This window comes from Triturus cristatus, chromosome 5_1 (assembly GCF_964204655.1).
Source record: "Triturus cristatus chromosome 5_1, aTriCri1.1, whole genome shotgun sequence".
NCBI classification, from domain to species: domain Eukaryota; kingdom Metazoa; phylum Chordata; class Amphibia; order Caudata; family Salamandridae; genus Triturus; species Triturus cristatus.
In genome coordinates, this window is record NC_140587.1 from 491,713,432 (window position 1) to 491,729,714 (window position 16,283).

The following is a 16,283-nucleotide window of genomic DNA, read 5'->3' on the forward strand; positions in this document are numbered from 1 at the left end:
TTGAGTCACTTTAATAGCAGGTACCCACCACTTAGTCATGCCAGTCTGCCTAGCTGCATGTTCTGTACCACTCCCCTTCATACTTTTTCTATTTGTCTCTATTGAGGCTATGCCAGCACTGCACAAACGCATCTTCCCCCATAAAAGACACATCTCATGTCCAGTGCTCTAAGTGCAGACACATTCTTCATTATGTCATCACTACCTCCCTCCGCCAATTCCGATCAGCACATCCGTGTATGGTCTATCCAAGGGCACCACTCATCTCCAGGACACCGAGTGGTCCTAGCGCCAAAAAAAAAAACCCTTTAGAACTTTCTGCTTCTGAACACTAGCACCAGTGTGAGCTCCAATCTTTAGTAATTCTAGTTTGGAGCCACTCTTCACAAACCCCATTCCGTGTCACATAGTTCCGTACGTCGATAACCACCGCATGGTATGATATTTTCCACACGATGATCAGATTTTAATGTACCCCATTGTGTTTTCTTATATCGCTTTGACTTATGTTTTGTCTTGTTTTTCTTCCCTTCCCTTGTGTCTCCATTAAGTTTGAACTAGAGTACACGCATAATACGTGTCTCAAATCCATAACGTGTTTACACAACCTCAACGTTAGGTTTTGTAGTAATATAGGGTGTCTTTCCCTGATCCTACCCTTTCCTCACTATTATTTACGATCCTGATGAAGCGCTCCGGGATCCATTAGGGACCCAATGATAGAGCGAAACATGTCAACCACTCTTCACCTTTAAACATCACAAGAACACTGATATACGGGCTGAGAGTAGAGGGATTATATCTGCTCTATCACCTCTCAGTTAGCATAAAGTGCATCTCCATCCCATCTTGTTTTTAACCTAACTCAGAGGACTCGCCAATAAACCTATCAGGGTACCAACAGGTTATTTTAACAACACTAACTATCACCACTTGGCCCACACACCCTCATGCACACCTGTGGCAACTCCTAAAAAGATCTCCAACAGAGAGACCTCTGGTAGGGCCCGTGAGGGACTGCAGCGCCACCCCCACGAGGAGCAGTGCCCAATGATGATGCTCGACACCTGAAAGGGTGTGTGAGGGCACAACACATACAGGAGTACCACTCCCCACTCCCACACACGCATTCCTGATTTGGAGACACCTAACCCCCCCTTTTCTCTGCAACCATAATAGGCTGCTGTCCCTTTATCTCACTTTAGGAACTGGTACCATTTGTAGTAATTTGCAAATTGCTTGATGCCAAAAAGTACACTTTTCAGAGGGACAGTAATTGGGCTGGCAACCTGTGGGTGCCTGGTTGCCAGCCCATATTACCCTACAAGCCCTTGAACATTTATAGTAGCTCCTAATGGAAGGAGGCTACTATACAGACATATAAGTTTGCACGATATATTCACACCTTTAATATAATGTACCCTGCCTCCTGGGCTCAGGAGGCCTACCTTAGGGGTGACTGGCATATACGAAAAATAGTGCTGTGACCTGGCCATTCATGGCGTGGGCAAAGTTGAGCTTAAGCAGTTTGCACTGCACCTGCAGTCTGCAGTGGCAGACCTGCTGTCATCCCTTTACTTGGGTCACTCAAGGTTGCTGATTCAGTTCTGCAGGCCCTGGTGAGCCCTTTAACTCCCATGCCCTGGGTAACCACTAGTATCACTTACCAGGGTCTTATATAGGGGTTACAGTTCTTGTCAATTGGGGTTACCAATTCAGTCATCATTTTTTAGGGAGAGAGCACTGTCACTGGGGCCTGGGTATCACTAGCAGGTCTCAGTGAACTTTCAGAGTCAAAACCACCAGCATTGGAGAATAAAAGTGTGGGGGTGACCATACAAAAAGAGCACTTTCCTACACTTTTATTGATGCATTAGTATTCTTTTTATTATGGATAAAGACCACACAATTAAAACCAACTACAGTTGTATTTTATTAAATAATCTGGATTCTAAGATATACACACATATTTTAGCTCACACTGGTATAATGAGATCAAATGTACATTTTGATGAATTAGGTTTTGGAGAGTAAGCTTTTCTTGCATAGCAAAAAACTTATTTGTTTTGTATTATCCTTGACATGAGGCTCACTTTTGGGTCTTTTTAGCCCGTGGTCCGGTAATAACATTTAAGAAAGCTTATTGATGTATGTTATGTTATGTTAATTTATTTTTAGAGCGCACGATTACCCTGAGGCGTCCTGGCACTAGCTCAACTCTACTGAGAAACATAGTGACACGGAGAGCAGGTGTGGCTGTATGGGATTTATTCGTTAAAAAGCCAGGTCTTAAGTTGCTTCCTGAAGGCTAGAAGGTTTGTAAAGTTCCTCAGACTCCAAGGGAGGGCGTTCCAAGCTTTGGCCGCACCTGTGATAAAACTTCTCCCTCCCCATGCAGCTTTCTTCGTGGGCGGTATGCTCACGAATTTGGCTCCTGATGAGCGAAGGGTTCTTTTGGAAGTGTACCATCGAAATTGGTGGGTCAAAAACTCGGGACCCTGGCCATGAAGTGCCTAAAGACAGTGCACAGTGAATTGAATTTCACCCTTTTCCTAATGGGAAGCCAGTGTAGTCTTTTAATTTCTTTGGCTACCGCGTGAATTTAGGGGTGCCTGTCACCAGCCTTGCTGCTGCATTTTGCAAGGTCTGTAGTTTATTCAGATGTCATTCTAGGGTGTTTAGATAAAGCCCATTGCAGTAGTCCAGTCGGGATAAAATAATAGATGAGACGACTTTCTTCTGGCAAGAATGGTTTGACCTTCCTTAACAGTTTGAGGGAGTGAAAGGTAGCTGAGGTGGTCGCCTTTATCTGGTGCTCAAAATTCAGTTTGTCGTCCACTAGGATGCCTAGATTTTTTGTCTTCTCCGTGGGTTTGGGGAGGATGCCCAGATCTGCTGGCCACCAGGCTGGGATCCAGAAGTTGGCGTTTTTTCCAAACAAGAGTACCTCGGTTTTACCCGAGTTCAGTTTCAGGCAGTTTTGAGACATCCATGAATTAACTGCTCCCATACAGTCATGGAAGTTCATGCCAATGCCTGCTTCAAGCCCTGGAAGAAGAAACACAACAATTTGCGTGTCGTCTGAATAGGACGTAAGGCTAAAACCATACGATCTTATCAAGGGAGCCAGGGATGCCACGTACACATTAAAAAGGGTTGGGCTAAGGGATGAATCCTGTGGAACCCCACACAGTAGCAAGAAAGATTTAGATTTGAAATTCCCTTAGGAGACTGTTTGTTTCCTGTCCGTTAGAAACGCTTTTAGCAGCCTCCATGCCCTACCTTTTACTCCAATATTAGACAAACGGTCCATCAAAAGATCATGATGGACCGTGTCGAAGGCCGCGGACAAATCCAGCATGATGAGGGCCGCCTTACCACCTTGGTCTAGGGCTTTCCTGATTTCTTCAGTTGATTTAATCAGGGCGGTCATGGTACTATGTCCTGCTCTGAAGCCATATTGCGTGGGATCCAATAACCTGTTCTCATATAGAAATAAACTCAACTTAGCATTCATTTCCTTTTCCACTATTTGAGCTGGTAGTGGGAGGCGGGAGATGGGTCTGTAATTGTTTGGATCTTTTGGGTCCAAGTTAGTTTTTTCCAACAGTGGGATTATGGAGGCCCACTTCCAGCAACTAGGGAAGTCTCCTGTTTCAAACATAGCATTGAATAGTGATGTCAGGGTTGTGGCAATTGGTTCCAGGGCTAGTTTGGCCACTGTCACTGGACAGGGGTCATGGGGGATCCAGACTTAACTGAGGCCATGAGCAGCTTAGTGTCCTTGATATTGAGTGGGGCAAATTTTTTGAGTGACGGGCAGGCTCCTAAGACATGCTTTGGGCCGGGGAACCTATTTTCCGTAGCTCCCAGCGGGAGTTGGTTGAAGGCTGAAAAGATCGCTTCTACCTTTTTTTGAAAGAAATTAGCAATTTCCTCGCTCATTTCAAGACTTTATTCGACCTTAGGTGGACTTGGGGACGCTAGCCTGGCAATGATTTTGTACAGTTCCTTGGTGGAGTTTTTTGCTAAATTGATATGGTTTATAAAGAAGAGCTTTTTTGCATTGAACACTGCTTGTTTATAAATGGAGAGACCTTGTTTATAAACATCCTTATCTGCTATATTATATTTTTTTCGCCAATTGCGTTGTAGTCATTTACAGGTTAGTTTCTGACTTCTGAGCTCTTCCGAGAACCATGGAGAAGTTGGTGTGCGTTTGGGGTAAACAAGTTTTTCCGGCACCAGTTTATTGCAGGCTGTGTCAACCCATTTAGTGTATGATCTGGCAGCGTCTTGCACAGTTGTTGACTGTGGCTGTAGGGTGGTAGTAAGCAATTCTTGTAATTGGGTCCCGACACTTTTTTCCAGGCCCTTGTTTTTATCTGATTTGGGCCGCCCCCTGTTAAGTGACTTTGACCTGGGGTGGTTAATTCAAATACGATTCCTGTGTGATCCATCCATACCAATGGTATTGTACTTGTGAAGATTAGATGTGGATGGTTGGAAAAGACCCCATCCAGGGTATGTCCTTATGGGTGGGCGTGCTTACCAGTTGGTTCAGATCAGGGCTGCTCATCAGATCAAGGAGCGTTTTAGTATCTGGTTCCATAAGGGATTCCAGGTAGAAATTAAAATCTCCCAGAATAGTATATGAGTTGGAACAGAGCCCTTCTTCAAGTAAGGTCCCTAGTGAAGCTAGGAAGGGTGTTCTGGACCCTGGTGGTCTGTACATGAGGATACCCTTTAGGGAGTGGTGGGGTGATAAACAAACGTTGAATGCTAGTGCTTCACAAACTGTGCTGTTTATGGGCTGAGACACTATTTTTAAAGTGTTATGATAGATTATTGCTAGCCCTCCTCCTCTCCCCATAGGTCTGTTTAAGGTGGAGCATAGGAAGCCAGGTGGAGTGGCCATCGCTAGGTCTAGCCCAGAGGCCTCATCCATCCAGGTTTCCGTAATAAATGCCAATTTTATATCTTGCTCTTCCAGTAGTCTAGCGCACTCAAAGCTATGTTTTACTAAGGATCTGGCATTCACCAGTAGACATTTTGTCACACCGTCCTTGGGTTTGGAGTTGCCCTTCCCAGGTGAGATCTCAATAGGTCTGCTGGTGTTAATTTTCTGATAGAGGCTCCTGGGGAGTGTTATATGACAGCTATGACATATGTCTGAAATGGAGGAGCCTTTAGGTTGCAAAGGAATACTCTTACAGTTTGATTCGACTCTGCCCCCATTCAGATCCAGCAGTTGATCTCTGGGGTAATTTAAGATTATTCCACGTACCTGCGGGAAACTGGCAGCGTGGCTGGTGCTGTTCACGGATGAGCGCAGACGGGCTTGCCTTAGGCGCGCGTCAGCAAGCACATTAAGTTGGGTTCTAAGTGCAGAGACTAGCCTGCTAACCTGAAAATGGCGGTCCCGCCGTGTCTCGCGGGAACTGCTAGCTCTAATAATATGCCTCGCCCTCCCACTGTGTGCAGCAAGCCTAAAACCAACAATGGGACATTGCCACACGGGTGTTAGCAGAGAAGTCTATCCGGCAAGGGGCCGTTCAAGCGAGTGGCACAGTAGCAGCAAGGTAAAAACATACACTGTGACAAAATAGCAGCAAGCGTTTTTAAAAACAAGAATATACAACTAACCAACAGTGTTTAAAACTCCCGGCTCAAGCCTCAGGAGAAGCGCTGCGCGTCCGAGTCAGCACGCACATATTATTCAAAACTGTGCTATAGTTTACATTTTGCACACATATTTCAATTGTGGTTACAGCCTTATTATGCTGAAACAACAGCCAAAAATTATGCTAATGGATTTACTTTTAATTCTTGTAATCTATTTGAGATACCATGTAGTAATGCCCATTATCACTGCTACTTTTTTACTGGCCTTTGAATCTTTACTTCACTTCCTTCATCATGGTATTAACTTATGATAATAAATGTATTATGATATAGGAAACTTTATTAAAGGTTTCTGCTTAAGCAGATAATGTTATATTATTTCTAGTAAATCAGACAGGTGTACACTACCAAAAATGTTGCATATTGATTGTCTACTAGTGTGTTGCTATCAATCCAGGTAATTCATTAGCACTACCAGGGACAAGCCTTACAGTATCAGCCCACATATCACTATGCCTTCTACCCACTTCAGCATCCTGTAAAGATCACAGTTCTATTAAAGAACTCAAATGTTCACCTCACTCACAGTTTGTGCCTGCACTGGGAGACAGTTTTAGAATACCTCACTTCACTGTGTAGGGTGTACGTGCATAAAAATGGTTCTTATCTTGGATACTGCAAGTTCCGCACATGAACGAGTCCCCAAAAACATTTATTTTACTCATTCCTTTAACTTTGTTAGTATTCTAATTTAGAAGTGTTACAATGTTTGTGTAGTTATTGAAAGTTTTAAGTATGTTTTTTGATTTCAAATCATTTTTATTGAATTTTCAAAAAATACACAAATAATTAATGATAAACACAATTTTAATGAAAAATACAGAGATACAAAGCAGACAGATCATAAGAAAAACAAAGTACGTAGGAAACACCAAAACAATAAATTACTCAATAAATTACTCAAGTGCCTTACCGTGGGGGTCGCAGTGGAGCTGCAGTGACATACAAGTGGGTGATCAAACGCAGTTTCACACGAGTACTAGTGGAGAATACAATATAGTACAGGGGTATCAAGCAGGTACAGTTTCACAGTAGTAATAGCAGAGAGTACAACCCAGTGCAGGAGTAACACAGTGGATATGGTGTTCAATAAGTATAACCTTGTAGAGGAAGTGAGTCGTTTTTCACGTAGGGTCGTATGAAAAGGAAAAGGCTTCAAGGGACTTCCAAAGCTTCCTGTGTGATTTGCACCAGGGAGAGGCGTGAAGTGCAACGTTGTCAGCCCCACTGAGGAAGGATAACCATTCTTGCCACATCCTACAGGAGACTTCTTTGGAGTTTTTCCACTTATTCAAAACAATTTTACAGGCTAAAGTAAGCATAAGATCTAATAGGTATCGGTCATTTACATCTTTGATCTTCGGGTCTAGGGCACCTAGAAGTATATTGGAAAACTCCCTTGGGGGGACAAACTTGAAAGTATTATTTATACATTTGTAGACCTTATCCCAATATGTTTGTAGGATAGGGCAATTGAAGAGCATGTGGAAAAGGTTACCAACATGAGATTTACAATTCCAGCATGTAGGGCTTTCGCTGAGATTAAGTTTAAAGATCCTCTCAGGGGTCCATTATGTCCTATTTATTAACATAAGCTTGGTATTTGATAATATAGGGGGATTTTATTAGAGAAGGGGGTGATATGTATCCTCTCCCAGTCGAATGGGATATTACTAGAATTAGGTTCGGATTCCCATTTTACTTCACATTTCCTGTGAGATTTGCGAGGCTTAGGGGAAAGGAGTTTATACATTTTAGAGACGGTGTGACCTGACTTTTGTAGCTGTGATAACTTTGAGAAAATCGAAGGATCGAAGGGTTTAATAGAGCGCAACGTGAGAAGTGATTTTAGTTTTAGGAATGTATAAAAATCTATCGGGTGTGGCCCGTGTCGAGACTGAAGTACAGAGAAAGGTAGGGGGAGATTCCCTGTAAAAAGGTCTTTGACTAGATTCATCCCGCTTTTATACCAATGTTCCCATTGGAGCATCTCACCATCAACCTTCAAGTTCGGGTAATGCCAGAGAGAGGCCAGGTTCGATTTGTTAGTTTTTAGTGCGGATAAGTGTTCCAGGAGTAGCAGGGCTCTTTTGGTGTTAAGCAAAATATATTTTGACTGGGGGATGGAAGATATATCCATAGTGAGGAGAGTAGGCAAAGGTATGTCATTGATGATTGATCTTTCTATGTCCAACCAGACTGGAGTGTAGTCCGCTTGGGGGAGTAGCCAGTTAGAACCCTGTTTACATAGAAACGTGGCTTGATAGTTCCTAAAGTTCGGAAGGCCCAGACCACCTTTTCCTTTAAGCAATTGAAATTTTTTCTTGGATATTCTGGGTCTCTTACCTTGCCAAAGGAACGTGTTAAAAAGCTGATAGATCCTATTCAGGATGTCATTTGAGAGCATCATTGGTAGCATGCTGGCTAGATAGTTGACAAGAGCAGTAATCATCATTTTTAATGTTTCAGCTCTTCTCCACCAAGATAAAAATGTAGGCGACAACCATCTAATAATGAGGAGATTTTCTTGAAGAGAGAATTTTCATTGGTCTGCAGGGTGGTGATTAGATCTTTCGTGAAATCTAATCCAAGGTATTTGAAGCAATTAGGTTGCCATAAGAGACCCGAGTTGCCAATAACTTCTTTCCCACCAAGGTTGTTCAGGGTTTTAACCTCAGTCTTGTTCTTGTTTAATTTATAACTAGATACTGCAGCAAATTCATCTATCGAGGACATAAGTGCAGGGATAGCAGCTTCCGCGTTCTCGAAAACAACCAACAGGTCACCCGAATAAGCAGTTATTTTGACCATACAGTTGTTGAAACGTATTCCTGTGATCTGTTTATTGTTCCTAAGTTGATAAATGAAGCGTTCAATTGCAAGGAGAAATAGAGAGGGGGAAAGAGGAAATCCTTGCCTTGTTCCCTGTTCTCATTTAAAGGGAGATGAGAGGTACCCTCCCGCTCTAACCCTGGCCGAGGGGTTAAAGTATAGAGCCATTACCATACGAGTAAAATTCTCACCCAAATTACATTTATCAAGTGTTGCTTTCAAGTAGTACCAATCAACTTTGTCAAAAGCCTTTTCGGCATCTAAAGTGATAGCAACTGTTGGTGAATCAGTTAGTTTGGCTTTCTCAAGGACATGTGCTAATATTCGAGTGTTATCGCTAGATAGTCTGTTTTTTTAAAAACCAACTTGTGAAGGGTGGATGAGTTTGGGTAAATATTTTTGGAGGTGCTTAGCTAGGATCATTGCCTAAATTTTGCAATCTAAATTAATTAAAGATAGCGGCCTATAGTTTTAAGGAAGTGTTGGATCTTTCCCTTCTTTGGGAATTACAGCTATGATAGCTTCTGCTGGTGTCCCAATAATCTGTCCAGAGTCACTAAATTCGTTGAACAAATTTAGAAGTGGGAGAATCAGTGCCGAGGAGATTCACTTGTAAAATTTTGCATTAAACCCATCAGGGACCAGAGCCTTCCCCACCTTGAGGATCTTTAGCGTGTCTTTAATTTCTAGAGCGGAAATTGGACTGTTAATTTCAATATGTTCTTGGTCTGAGAGGGTCGGCAGAATACATTTGTTTAGATAGTCCTGAGTTTTTGTGCTGTCTAGATCCTGGTTCTTACTGTGCAGAGTCCTACAGAATTTCTCAAAAATGTCTGCAATTTGATCAGGATCAGATTGAGCTAAACCCTTTTGGTCTATAAGATTCTTAATCGTGTTCTTCTGCTGCTTGAATTTTAGGTATGATGCTAAGCTCTTCCCTGCCTTGTTGGATTCACAAAGTCTAATGCTTTTTTGTTTGTTTACCCATATCCCTGCTCTGTCACTTACTATTTTATTATACTCATTTCTTTTTCACTATTTCGTTCAAGACTGAAGGTTTCCCTGGAGATTACATGTTTCCTTTCAAGTATAGTAATCTCTTTTTCTATCTTCTCAAGGTTGTTATTGGAATCCCTATTCATGGCAGTTCTAATTTTAATGATCTCTCCTCTTATGCTACTTTTTAAAGACTCCCATATTGTGAGATCCAAGGTGTCACCGTTTTTATTGGTCATGAGGTAGTTCTGTATTGCGCTTTCAAAGATTTGTCTATGTGACTCTTTTTCTAAGACTTCATTATTAAGTCTCCAAAGAGGTTGTTTTTAAAGGGCTTCGGGTCACTTATGGACAAGCTAATACAAGAGTGGTCTGATCGAGATATGTTCAATCCTGGCTATAGTGCTACCTGAAATAAGTAGGTAGTCAATGCGTGAATAGGAGTTATGTGGGGAAGAGTAGAAGGTATACTCCCTCCCAGTGGGATTTTGAAGCATCCAACTGTCTAACAAGTTGAAGCGTGTGCAAAGATTTATAAGGACTTTGTGAGAGTTTTAACTATGTTTTAAAAAAGTAACCTTAATTATTCTTACTATTCTACCTTAAAATATGTTCTAAGTCCAAAGCGTTTTATCATTTTGCTATATTTAATTCACAATAACAATAATTTTGAAGGCAGTGCAAACTTATGCCGGGGGATACATCTACTGTAGAGAAAAAGAAAAAGAAAAAGAAAAATTAAATGTCCATATAGCAACTCATTTGAAAGGTCTCACTGCCAATAATAAGACAAATGTATAATGTATTCATTTTAATTACAAGATCAGTCTGCAAGTAGTGTTCTGCAGCTCTAAAATATACTGTTGCACAATAAAATGGAAGATTAAAAAACATTTTGGTGCCGATTCCGATCCTGTAAAACCCGGGTACGAATGGTCGTACGGAGCATATTCTCCGTACGACTCGTACCCGGGAAATCCACCTTACAAACCAGCAAGTACGATTCGTACAGAAATACCATTTCCGTACGATTCGTAAAAAACACCGTACGGCTAAAAACTACCTACTATTCTGATCCTGGACAGCGCGTACGCGACGTCCGCACGGAGTCAGGCAGCGTTTTACGGACCAGCAAGTACGATTCGTACCTACAGCACTCCGCACGGCTATTTTTTTACGGGAGCCAAAAAGTGCCGGAAAAGCTAAGTATGCTGCGATGCACGATGAAAAGGGGGCCCGGTATGCGACGTACACGCCATCAACCACATCGTACGTGTCATCATGTACGGTGCGTACATACGCGCTGTTGGGGTACGCACCATACATAGGCCAACAGTGCGTATGTACGGTGCACATGTCTGCACCGTACCCCCCCACCTGCGTATGTCCGCACCGTACCCCCCACCCGTGTATGTCCGCACTGTACCCCAGGCGTATCCCAATCCTCGCGTATGTACGGACCGTACATACGGTGGGGGGTACGGTGTGGACATACGCAGGTGGGGGGGTACGGTGCAGACATACATGGGTGGGGAGGAGGCTGGGGGGCCGTACGACTCATACCCCGGGCACAAGTGTACCCGGGTTAGGGGTCGTACAAAGTTCACTCCGTACGGGACGTTTTCCATACGCTTGTGTATTCGGAACGCCGGTACGGATTGGACTTGTGCGCTCGGACTTCAGTTTTACGACTCGTACGTAAAACTGTCCGGGGACGTCTCGCAGACCTTTTCCCACTACGATTCGTATGTATTTTTTAAAGTACGAATCGTACTTCACCGGTTGTACGGGACTTGTACGATTCGTACGTAAAAAAATACGGATACGAGTCGTACGGTAATTTTTTTTAACGGATCGGAATCGGCACCTTAATGTCTAGCAAAATGTTACTATTTATATACGTAGATATTAGGTGACATAGAGAATTGATTTTAATCCTTTAAAATATATTAAACAAAACTCATTAAATATATATAATTTCCCTCTCATATGTTTAACCAGCTTCTGTCATATATCAACATTAACACCTCAAGGCTCAATTACTTCAGACCGTTCAATAGGAAAAGACTTTAAACTGAACATCTCCCATTCAGCAACATAGCAACCATTTTGTACTGACTATAGAAAGTTAGCACTCTATTTGTTTAGTAGTAAAGTAACAGTAGACCACTAGGGAATCATCTTACAGACTGCTGCTCTGAATCTCTCCACTTCCGGGCCAACAGTTTCTAGGTACCACTCGCTTTCATGCTGCACTAGGCCCTTCACTAGGATCTGTACCTCTCACAGTCAACTTTGTTTGCATAGACCCTTCAGTACCTACAGTTCACTCTCTCAGACCCCCCCTCAGGCCATACGAGTGCTACTACTATCAACTTGCTTGTCAATGTCTGTGTGCGGCAAAGTTGAACAAAACCTGTTTGGAAGTCATTTGATTTTCTATAGCTATCTTTCTTTTTGCATTGTACCCATGTTGCACATAGGCAATTTTGTTCTTTCGCTTCTGGCAAGCGCAGCCTCACACTTGTGCTTGTCAGGGGTGGCCTGTTAATATGGGTGGCAGGACTCTGTCTCCCTCTATTGTCCAAAACATGATGAGTGTCAGTTAGGCTAAGCAAAGGCCAGCCTGATGGATATTCACCATGTCAGGGTCCGGCAGCAAGGTGCTTAACATGTACTAATGTGCAGGCATCTGGCAGCCTGAGTCAAACTTTGCCCAACTGAAGAGTTAGAAGCACTCAGGGCTGTGACCTCATCATTCCATCAAAGCCATGACAAGAATGGAGAGTCACCAAACAAGACAGCGCTGGGTGCTTCATGTTTCACTCAGTGGTCTGAACTTCTTTCTGATAAGGATGAGGAAGATACTTGAGAATTGATAGAAAATGTCTTATCATTGTAGCATTCTAAAGTGCTAGTCATATTTGCAATGACAAAATGAAGCCTATCAGACTGCAGACACCCTAAAGAAATAGCACAGAGGAATCAACCGATAGCCTGCTGCTCTTATTGGAAGTTTTGATTTCCTATTTACAGCAGACATTTACCTCTCATCACTGAGGAACATAAGTGGTAAATTATAGAAAATGTGTGCTCACTGTAGCTTTTGGAGCACTTTCCATTATTCCATGAAAAAATAATTTGAGAACCATTTTGTCCAAAACATGGTTCATCGAAAGCCAGCAAAGGAGCAGTATTTTTCATGTGGTGAAATTACCTTTGCGCTCACCACAAATCTTAAAATTGGTATGTCACTATCAACAAATGATTTATATTACAGTGTTATCACCCTTTATATAGGTTTCTCTTAGGAAGCCTCAAAACTAAGCTATCACTTTAATGCATTTCCGTAGCACACAGTGGCAGCTCCTCTAAAGTGCGCATGATGCTTTGGTTGGCCGTCTCGGGCCGGCCGAAGCGTCAAGCGAACTTTGCATGTTGTCTACCCAGGCTGTATTACAGACTGGGTGGAGAACATGCCCAGGCCCCCAGCCCCTGTCTGAGCGCAGAACCATGATGCTCAGACCAATCACAATGCTGCATTGAAGCATTGTGATTGGCTCTGGGGAGCCTGGGTGCCTACCAATCACAACGCTGCATTGCAGCGTTGCAATTGGCTGTGGAGAGCCTGGGTGCTTCCTGGAACAGACACGACATGGGAGAGACAGAGGAGAGACACGGCGAGATCAGGTAGGTGTATTGTAATCTTTTTTCACCACACTCCCCTCCTGCTCACCACCCCTGTACCGTACTCGCCGCCACTGGTAGCACAAAAGTGGCAGAGTCATCACCAAAAAAATCCAACAGCTGTGCTTCTTGTAAGTACCTTCCACCTAAATAGTAACATGAAAAACACACCATCCGAAAAAACGATTTTGTGAATTGTGAAACAAATTGTAAAGGTCTTATTTATAATAGCGATATTATCCAGCATCTAAAAAATGTTTAAAAAACACATGTTCTCCCTTTATGTGCTTATGCAGCAGTCTCAGATTGCTCAGTGACCTGCTTTGCATATTGTCAGCTGGTTCTGGCAACGGCATTGAGATGTCACAACTCAAAAGTAAGCAAATGTTTCTGCAGTGGAAAAGTGGTGTCAGTTTCTTATTACAGTTAAATAGTTATGTCTCTTTCAACAAGACTCTAATAGGGTAACTAGCGATACGTTTTTACAGTTATTAGAGACTTCCATATACTTTAATTGCAGTATCCTTTGATTCTGAGAAGCAATAGCTAGCTTCAAGGTAGCCTTGGCAAAAAATAAAAAACACACACAAATAAATATCTTCAGCAAGATCCTATCTTGAAAGAAATTTATTTAAAGGATTTGAATGCCAGCATAGAATGAAGCAAGAAGAACAATTTTAATATTTTAATCACATGAGCTGATTACATAGTTAAGTATATATTATGACATACAGAAGGACGTCTTGCATTTCTTCCTATATAGTGAAAGCAATATTTCAAACCAATAATATAAATTGTATAGCATTCATTTGCTAGCAGTTGCTTTCTAATGTATTTCATCGTTTGTTTCCACACTAGCACATACTTTGGATTGCAATGTGTTTCATAGTTTAGAGTGTTAGACTAAAATTCTACAATTTACAAATCAAAACATCATTCTGCAGGTTACGAAATACACAGCTATCCATTAGTTTACATTCCTTTATCTTGAAAGCTCCTTCATAAATGTCCCACTATGACCATGAGGCAAGGCAAATTTTATAAACATTTAACGTGATATTTTTTAATGGGATACTGTGCCTTTGATTTTATGTCTCGCTTAATTTGAGAATGTTGTAGCCTGTCTCACTAGATTGCCTGGCGTCTGTGAGGTCAAATCTATGACCCTGAATGTCCAACATAACAAGACTCACGTGTGATTCACATGGACTATTTCAGGAAGTTTAAAGCAGGAACTGGGCACTTTAACTGGACTAATCCTAATCAAAGGAGGCCCTGACTTCGCGGCCCTTCAAGGGTTGTGTTGGGCGAAAGTTGTCCACCATGTGGCATGGTGGTTCATCCTCAGCACTGGCATAAATGCTGCGGAACTTCGCCATCTGCAGAAAAAAAAAATGGCATTGTAGTATGGTACGGTAAATATATATCTATATATATCACAAGAACCTTTTTCAAGAAATCACTGAGGAAAGAACCATGATGAATCCACCTGGGGCCGAATTACATGAGCTCACTGTCCCTGTTGTACTGTGCCAGACCTTTAACAAGGTGCGCCAGGTGGAAACAAGGAGAGCGCACCCAATTACTGATAATGAGCTGCCCCCAGACCTGCTTCCATCTCGCAGCATTCCTGGGGGCAGCGCATTTGTGAAAATCAGATCTTTGAAGCAGCCGGTCAGTCTTCACAGTTCAGGCGGCATGCAGATCGCTGTACAAGACAGAACAGGAGCCCTTGCAGACGGGAGTAGTGAGTGACTGCACCCACCTGCAGGAGTGGGTCAGGGAGGTCATGGGTCCCATTTGTATCTTTAAGAAACTGGCCTCAGGGGTGTGCTGACTGTGCAGCATCTATTTATGGGACTCTCTGATAGCCTCTTTGCCCCTTTTATCCATGATATTCCAAGGGCGAGGAGGTAAAATGTTTCCCTCATTTGCATTGGGCCATACCCCCTTGCAAATGAGGGAACACCTCCTTAGGATTGCGCCTGCGCTAAATTTGTGCCGGAACAATATGTATTACCGAACGAGCTGCACAAGCATCTGCTGTCTCCTCTGTGATACCAGAGTGCCCCAGGGGCACATGAGAAGGGCACACACACCTGCTGCACTCCTGGGATTCTATGTTTGAAACAGCTCCCGGTATTTTCTTCCAAAGTCTGCTCACTTAGAACATTTAAATGGATTTAAAGACTTTTCATATACCCTTTTTATATGCAGATGGAGGGCATCGTTGTGGAGACAACACCAGGCTGCACTCTGTAAAAGTCAGTTCTACATGTGAATGCTCTTCTGTGATAGGCACAATGAGCAGTCCAAGGCTGTCTACACTTATTCTGAGGCCATGTCAGGACTGTAACCTAGCAGGGTGGTTGAATTAGGGTGCATCATTCATCCTGACCCATGAACACACTTGCCTGTTTGTTCCCATTCTTACCATTTCTCCCTTCTATGACAATCGCTGAACCTTATATAGAATCAAAAGCAATGGTTTGTATTATGTGGGATGTTGCTTGCACACGTTTCTGTGAGAATGATATTGGGATACGTACAGTGGCACATGTACACTAGTGCACAGCAAGGTGGAACATCAGTTAGCTGGAATTATATGATGCAATAAAGAACTGTAGTAATACAAAAACGAGATATTTGTTGTTGGAGGAAAGACACAGGGACACAATAACACTTGGCTTTCAGAGAGAGGGGCATATAATCTATAACCTATAAATGTACACCAATTGCAAATTCACATCTATACAAAGTGCTACAGGTATTCCACTTTGCTACTATATTAAATTGTGAGAAATACATGGTGTCATGGCTAGTGGTGCAACCAAAATCACAAGGAACTGATCTAGCTCATGGGAATCTCTTTGCACTAGAATGAGATGGAACCATAACCAGGACGGAAATCACGAAAAGGGAATTAATGTAGTTTAAAACACTTTCTTCTTGCTTCACACAGCTAATAATTTTAGCAGAGTGGAAACCGGGAGCCAGATCACAAAACATTTTTCTAGCTCTATATCATATCCTTGATGGTAGGTTAAAGTAGTGCAAACACCTTTTATCACAATTTTATAAAA

At 42.5% G+C, this 16,283-nt stretch overlaps 1 protein-coding gene across 1 annotated transcript in view; it reads right to left on the minus strand.

Moving 5' to 3' along the window:
• Positions 1-13,811: 13,811 nt before the first annotated feature.
• The window catches only part of LOC146831111 (carbonic anhydrase 3-like), a 265,313-nt gene continuing 262,841 nt past the window's right edge, over positions 13,812-16,283 (minus strand). The window contains exon 7 of the mRNA XM_085605341.1: positions 13,812-14,579. Within this exon, the coding sequence (XP_085461467.1) occupies positions 14,460-14,579 (120 nt within the window). The 3' untranslated portion in view covers positions 13,812-14,459. The remainder of the gene's footprint in view (positions 14,580-16,283) is intronic.